Source organism: Coloeus monedula (genome assembly GCF_965178545.1).
Source record: "Coloeus monedula genome assembly, chromosome: 13".
Classification (NCBI taxonomy): domain Eukaryota; kingdom Metazoa; phylum Chordata; class Aves; order Passeriformes; family Corvidae; genus Coloeus; species Coloeus monedula.
In genome coordinates this window covers 4,860,584-4,868,870 of record NC_138793.1, presented here as the reverse complement: position 1 = coordinate 4,868,870, position 8,287 = coordinate 4,860,584, and the positions used below count along the sequence as shown (strand labels likewise).

Here is an 8,287-nt window from a genome sequence, read left to right as displayed (position 1 = left end):
ACACAGTAAGTTAATAAGGCTTTCAAACAAGAACAGAAAAATCCATGGGACTCCTACAGGGAAACTGGGTATTACACAGCAATGTTGTAATACTGCACTGAATGAGAATGGCACTTGAGTTCAAAACAACAATGATCAACAGCTCATAGCTCAGCTGACTGCAAACAAATACAACACACACTGTACTACAGCATTTGTTCACTGATGCACAGAAGAGACTTCCCAGTCTTGTTCCCTTCTCCTTCACGACTCCTCCTGCCTCCCCCACCTCTGGCTGCTACTGGATGAAGGGCATGCGCTCCTTGTTCTCATTGTCCCCTTCGTGGTCCTCTTCCTCCTCTCCAGCCTCGCTCGTCTCCGTGCTGTCGTTGGCCATCTGCACCATGAAAGACGAAGGACATCAGAGCACCTTTCTCACCCTTTGATTCCTCCTTATTTCAGTTTGGTTCATTTGACAAAGCGACTTTGGAAACTCAAGAAGACAGGGTTGCCACACGAAAATCAGCATTCTGTCTGTGCAAAGCCTTTGCTGGCACTACATCACTTCCAGCTAAACCTGCAAGCTGTTCCCCCACGGCTCACAGCTCTATTTCCTAACAGAAAGCTGCTTGTAGGACAGCTGCACACGTGGACTCTGCTCTGTGCACTTACTGATAGTAAGGTTCTCAGATAGGAAACACAGCTGAGTAGGAAGTTTACAGAATGTGGGACCTCTGGTTTACAACTCCTGTATCTGCTCTTCCAGGAGCAGGTAAATGCATGGCCCCATCTGAGGCACAGTGTGAAAACTCAGGGGGCGATTTCCTTTCTTTTGTAAACTAAAACCCCAGTGAAACTTTACAGAGCAGTGGATATGTAGATACTGGCAAAATACACCCACGACAGAGTGCAGATCCCAGATCATACAGGAGTGGGAAGAAACCGCATTTTCATATTTTACTGAAGATGCCTGCACAGGCAGTAGGCAATTGCAGAAATCAATTAATTCAGACCAGCATTTAAGGAGTACACTGTGGGTTTTTTTCACATGGAAATATTTATTACAAGCTGTGTAAAGGTGCAGGACCCTCCAGCACTTCACCCCGTCAGTGTGACAGGTCTGTGGAGGCACAAGAGTCTGGTTCACTGGATGGGGGTAGTGTTTAACAGCACAGATTAGTGTGACTGGATTCTCTCACACACCCACGTTACCTCTCACAGGACACAAGTATTAGCTTACAACTGTTTCAAAACCAACCCATTTACTTTTAAAAGAGAAATGCGGTGATGTTCCTTCCTTGTTTGCTTATTAACCTTTGCTGGAAATAAAAATCTCAAACACAACCAGATTTTTATGCAGAAAAGTATTGTTCTGAAGTTACCCATATTTTTGAGTTAACACCCTTTCATAAAAGTGTACTGTTCCACATGTGAGGTTCTCAAAGCCTTCCTTTTCCTTGCAGAGATTTTGTATGAGATTTGGGGTGGTTTTAGAGCAAGAGCTTAACTGTAAGTCCAGGTTCTTTTCTGTTCTTTTGAAATGGGAGATATCTCAGGTCTGAAAGTGAACTTCATACATCAGTACTGATTTAAAGTCAGTTTTGCATTACCTTCTTTACTGCTCTTTCCTATACCACCAGTGAATGCTCAGGCGTGAGCCCGGCTTTCATTTACCACTGCTCTCTGAAAGGTTTCTGTACCATGTTAGCATGTGCTCCAGTAAGTGCTCCAAATCCAGTGCTCCATCACTGCTATCTTCCTTCAGGACATTTCTAGAAATATTTACATATTATACTTCATGTATTATAAAAACCAGTAAACTAAATTCCTACCAAAAGTGCACTCTAACTTTAGTGTGGGAATCAGAAAGCACTTCTATGCACGTTAAAGTAATATTGACTGGGTTTTTTCCTGTTGAATCCACTTACTCATTCAGGAATTTTTTAGTGTGAGAAATGTCTGTTTGTTTTCCATCACAAGGACAGAAAGACACATGGCAGTTTTACCCAGATCCAACACTTGCAGGCACATTTTTGGAGAAGGAGATAGCCATTCAGTATAGAATAGTAACTACTGGCATTTCAGGAAGTACATTACACTTTGAGTTAAATACACAAATTATGGTTACTGGTGGTATTTGGGTGCTTTGGATTTAGAAGAAATTGGTGTCAAAACAGCATTGCAAAGGACAGAAGTCACTGCCAGGCTGTACTGTGCCTGGCTGTACATCATGTCTGCAGTGCTTTGCACTCACCAGGGGAGTGGGTGCTTTCTCCACATCCAGAATGAGTTTGCCTATATTTCCTCGGTCATGGATTCTCTGCATGGCCTCCTTCACCTGAAAGAAAGATCACTATTGATAATTTTCAGTGACACCCTAGGAGAAGCCTGAATCCCTCCCTTCCAAAACCAGCAACATGTTTAAGGCGTGCTATGTGCAAGGTCACTCAAAGAGCTGCTTGAGAAAAGACTGATAGTTAAACATTTTTTTAGTGAATTTATAAGGCCTGGCTTTTGCACTGTGTTTGCCAAAATGGGATGTGAGTCCTGAAGTCAGTCTCTGAACAGCATAACACGTCCATACCATTAATGCAGAACCAAAGTGATGGATAGCTGAGGTGCAGAGAGAGAAATACAGGCTCAGGGAGGTAATCCTAGAAGGTTGTCCATTGCATTTTATCTTTGCAGAATATTTATCAAGACATCCTACTTTCACTGAAAGTATGAAATGTTTTTCTAATTGACCTATGATATTTTTCAATTAATTTCTTACAGGTTACCACAGAGGAAATGCTGTGTCCAGGCAATGGCTGTGATCAGTGCAATACTGTGGGTCCTGCTGCCTAAGCAAACATTTATTTCTTTCTTCGTCTCACTTTTTTTTAGCAACTGTTAAATAAGTGGTGTCCTACTGATACCACCAAGACCATCTGTTTAACAGCTGGCTGCAATTAGCAGTGAGAAAGGCACAAGAACCTCTTCTTTCAAGTGCACTGGAGAGAAGCTTATTTTGATGTATGATGTTTCAGAACTCAAGAGACCTCATTGTTGATGAATTGAATTTGTGTGTGTGTTGCACTGAATGTGTAATATGCAGCACACAGACCACTGTTGAGTCACTGGCACAGGCTGCCCACAGAAGCTGTGGCTGCCCCTGGATCCCTGGAAGTGTCCAAGGCCAGGTTGGACAGGGCTTGGTGCAGCCTGGGATTCTGGAAGGTTCCCTGTCCATGGCAGGGGGTTGGAACTGGATGAGCTTTAAGGTCTCTTCCAATCTATGATTCTATAAATCACTGAAAATTGGAAGATGTCAAAGAGTTTCCTCACTTTCACAGTGGGAAACTTCAGGAACTGAAAATGTGCCCATAAAGTCTGTTCCATATCCTCATCACAGTGCTCTTTGCCAGCGTAACAGGGTTGGTCAAGACAAAAATGAGTTTTATGTTAATAGGATTTAGCACCTGTGACATAGTTTGTTGAATATTTTAAGAATAACGGCACGTAAGTTTGAAAGAAAATGTTGAGTTGGGACCTGAGGAGTCCCACAGTACATTTAAAAGCCTGAATTGGGGTCCAGGCCCCCAGAATAGTCCCTGAATGTCTAATACAGAAGGAGTTATGTGATTTTAAAGGTAATACAACATTCAACTTCCAAATAAATTTAATGGATGCTGGGCACAGCACAAAATGTCTTTCCCATCTGTTGGCCTTACTTGGGAAGCTGACTGCAGTGAACTCAATATTACTCCTTGAGTTTTGCAGAGATGTTCCCTCAATTATTAAATACCGGACTTAAGAAAAATTCTATTAGAACAAAAGAAAAATTGCACTGCAAACACAATGACTTTCTAATTTAGGGCATTATGGTAAATTCACCTCAGAAAACACAATCTTATGAATCCCACTGGATAGCAGGCTGACCTCTAAACGTAGTCCACAAAATCACAATACCCTTTATGAAGCTACCTTAGAGCATAAACAACACCCAACTATCCTGTCAGACTAGTTCTGTACTATGGATACTAGTCCTTTAAGAATATCCAACAAAGATGCTGGAGAAGCAGCAGCTGTATAATTTTTTATGGCTGTTATTAACCAAATCAAGCTTTTAGGAGGTTACAGCACAGCATAAATAATTGGAGAAATAAAGAATTGGAGAAATCAGCAAACACACTTACCCATCCACTGAAATTTATAACCAGAACATCATGTGGAAAGCAGGGTATGCAACATTTATTTTAATTTGCACCATATCATATTTAGCAAGGCAAATTTGAGAAAATGTGCTTTCCCTGCTTTTTTCACATACACAATATCAAATTTTAAGCCCCTGGAGAAAGGTTCAGGAGTTGTTTCCAAGACACTTGTAAGTAACTTGCAAATGCAAACAGCAGGCAGAGGCAAAGGGAACAATAAAACTTATAACAATAATAGTGGCTATGGAATCCAGATGGAGCTATTAAAATATATAAAAACATTGAAAAAAATTTGAAGAGCTGATACAACATCTGTGCCTTTTAGTGTTATTTGCAACTTACCTATCCAGTCAGTCACATTCTGTACTAGTGCAATGCCATTCAGCACACGATGTCTGAGTTGAGAGACCATGAGCTATTTTAGAAATGAGTAATTTTTATGTTTATGGCTGCTAACAGTCCACTTGTTCAACCAAGACTGCAACTACTTGTTTCCCAAGGTGCCTGACTATTAAAACCATTCCCTCTTTCCCTCTTCTCCTATAGGGGACAGAGTATTAAAAACCTTCTTTGCTGTGCAAGTATGGTTCAGTTGCTCTGCACAGACTATATGGAAGAGTTTACTTTTTTTCTGTGCCTTTCACAGAGGGAGGAGCTTCCATGAGTTTGTGCCTCAGTGTTTGCACATTGCTGATGAAGACAGTGCATCCCTCTGAGCTGGGTTAAAGCCAGACCTGGGCTTAATTGGTAGTACAGGGAGGCAAGTGGAAATTCAGGAATTTACTGGAGGTTCCCTGAAGTGGTTGAATTTTGATTGAAAATAAACATCCCTTCCAGCAGCAAAATCACAAGGGTTTCCCTCTTCTTACAGCATTCTACCCCTAAATCCCTCTTCACCAATTATTCCATATTGGTTGCTATTTGCATTTGTCAGCTCAAAGCCAAGTAAATGGATTTTACTTTTGTTTATATGGATGAGTTAATTGGAATTATTCTTGTGCAGAGTCATCAACAGAGGGCTCTTGGACAGGAAACAGTGCAAAGGAGTGTTTATTGATAGAAGAGTTTCCACTGGAAAAAAGGACAAAACTCTGTTGTCCTGTGTTTGCTTTCAGTATGGCCCAGCCCTGAGAGGGTTGTGTCTGAGGTAATGCCAACCTACGGATTTTAGCCTTGAGAGCCCCCAGATTGACACAATTTTTATCAGAGCTCTGCTATGGAATCAGAACTATTACACATTAGTGGACCACTGGTCCTGGCAGCAACAATACGCTGAATTGACATAGTATCTCTCAAAAAAACCCTATAATTTCATTCTCTTTAGTTAATGATTTGCAAAGTTTTTATTTCATTAAAAGCGTAAGTGAATCCTCTACAGTAATGGTCATAAACTGTCTTCCACTACTGAACACAGCACCTGTGTATGCACTGGGAACATGGTATGATTTTATTGTAGTCATTCTGGTTTTTGTGAGCTGATAGCAATTTTCCTTTAAAATAAAATACAAGCTTGCATAGAAAAAAGAGAATAATCCTGATCTCAGTTTCTTCCTTCTACATAGTAAAGTACTAATAATAGCAGAGTACTAACAGTGAAGCACTACTACTACAAGTAAGAAACCAGCTTTCAGGAATCACAATATATCCATAAATGACTTAGAGAAGTTTAATGAAGTCCTCTGTCAACATTCCTGACTAATTTACAATACACTTATCTTTGAGAAATATAAGTTTAAAAAGCTCCAAATTAAGCATGTTATTACCTGTGACCACTCATTACTCAGGATTTTCATACTGAAATTTTAAAAACAGCAAGCACTACATGATTTTTTACTCAAACAGTATCTGCAATGCTAAAACAATGAAACAAAGATGTATTCTAAACAGAAGAAATAATACAACATGCTGTCAGAGGCTGGCATTGTATTTGATTATTTGCAGCCAGCTTCTGATTACAGTGCTTTTCCACAGTTTTTGATGTCAGGGTGTAAAATCAGTCCATTTAAAATCAACTAAAAGACTTTTTTCCCCCCTGAAATACATATTGTACACCTGCCTTAATTCTGTTTCCCCCCCTATGTTCTCCTTGGATTTTTCTTGTTTGTTTTTAGCACTATGCTTTCCCCAGGTAATTGGGACAGAATTCTTGTCTGGCATTTCATTTTAAGTCATTCATTTCAGGTCTCCCCCTCTGCTGTCCTGGTTCCTTTTCCTGTGGAAAGTTCCTGAATAAAGACACTTTCCTGGGTGCAAGTCTGATTCTCTGTAAATAATATATACCTGAAACAGTTATGCTCCAACTTTGTATTGCTATAGTCAGTCCTCCACTTACCCATTTTACTGCCAAACTGATTTTTTGGCTGCTTGCATTCAAAATCAGGAGCCGACAGTAATCTCTACTGAGGTATTCATAAATCCTTGCTGACATTCAGTTGGCTCTGCAACTTCATTTTGCTGTTAGAACATAGCAAGAGCAGTCTACTGCTTTATAAATACAGGGAAATTCAAATGGAAAATGTATTACTAATTATCTGTTGCACCATTTCAGAGTGTGAAAGAGAAATGCAGCCTGCCTAAGAAGTGGATGCTATTTTCAAGCCTTTGGATATTATTTTAAACATTGATCCATTTCTGTATTTGGCTCTTAGAAGGAACCAATCTTAGGAGTAAAATAAAAGAGACTGGGAATCTGGAACATGAAACCACTCACTCTGCCAGCATAAAATATTGGGGGCTTTAGGCCCACGTCAGTAACACGGATGTTTAGAAGGGAGAAACAATGAAGGCGACATGCCATGGAAAAGCTGCCTAGTCGAAATGTCAAAACACAATGCTTTCATCATCCTACATGAAGCTGTTTAGCTCAGTAATGTGATTAATTTTATTGATTTGGTTTTTTAGTGAAGTTCTAAGTTTACTTCAGAAAAACAAAATACATTGAAAGACACTGGTGCAAGAGAAGAGTGGATATTCTTCAGCTGCACGAGGTTGGATGCAGTCTGTTGCACAAACTCCCATCTGTAGATTAAAGTTTCATTTTTTCAGACAACTTCTTTAGCCCCTCACTTCCAGCTAAGGCAGGTTTATTGGATGGTGGCAGAGAACTTTGTCCTTTCTTTTCTTGAGACACTCTGATGACAGTGTGTTTCCCTGAGGTATATGAAAGGATTTCTACTTACAAATAAAGAAATCCTTCATTCCCCTTTTTGGTAAATCAGGCCATGGTGTGAAAGGCTAAAGAATCCTCTGACAAGATTAAAAATTTAATCCAAGCCAGGAGTGAAATCAATTCAATTATCTCAGTGCAATCTGTAAAACTCCCCAGTCGTTCTAACACTATCATCACGAGCTGTCAAAAAGGTTATCAGCACCCAAATGGAGGAAACATCCCTGAGTTCCAGATGGGCACAGTGAAGCAGAGCATCAGTTTAGGTTATGATCTACAACTGTAATTTTCCCTCTCATTAGTTCCACACCTTTAGGTTCAAGATTACTGTTTATTTTTATACATCATCTCAAAGAATCACTTTTCATCCTCTGCTTACACCCTGAAAATGTCCAAGCCTTCCAGCATGTCAAGACTCTTCCCCTCTAGCCATGAAATAATCCCCTCATCCACTGTAACCTGTGCTGCACACTTCACCCCAAAGCCCTGCTTTTCCAGCTACATCCCCCTCTTTAATCCTTCAGCTGATTCTTCAGACCAAAAGGAAAGACAAAAGGAGCAACATTTACCCTCTGCATCTGGCCATCAATCCAAGTCCCTTCTGCCCACACCTCCTCCTGTGAGCACTTCTGCCCAGTACTTTTTTTAAGCACCCATGTAACTTTTTGTGGGTTTTTTCACATAAGAGAGGGTCCAACACAGACATCTCCAAAGCTGGTGCTTCAGTGATTCTTTACAGCAGCTCCCCAAATGTCAATGTCACTGCATGCCACAAAGCCAGTTACACCATCTGCCTGCACTTACTGGCTCATCCATTCACATACTGGCTCTTGGGCAGTTTCTGAAGCCTGCACTGTCTCATTGCCATGTCTACAGAACCCCCACCTGATCCTAGGGCAGCCTGCTCATCACAGCTGTAGCACCCAGAAACTGTAACAGCACCTTT

At 40.6% G+C, this 8,287-nt stretch overlaps 1 protein-coding gene across 1 annotated transcript in view; it reads right to left on the bottom strand.

The window, feature by feature from the left end:
- Positions 1–247: 247 nt before the first annotated feature.
- VAT1L (vesicle amine transport 1 like) overlaps positions 248–8,287 on the bottom strand; it is a gene marked incomplete at its 5' end in the record, with an annotated part of 53,779 nt that continues 45,739 nt past the window's right edge. The window contains 2 exons of the mRNA XM_082290276.1: positions 248–376; positions 2,234–2,317. Of these exons, the coding sequence (XP_082146402.1) occupies positions 278–376; positions 2,234–2,317 (183 nt within the window). The 3' untranslated portion in view covers positions 248–277. The remainder of the gene's footprint in view (positions 377–2,233; positions 2,318–8,287) is intronic.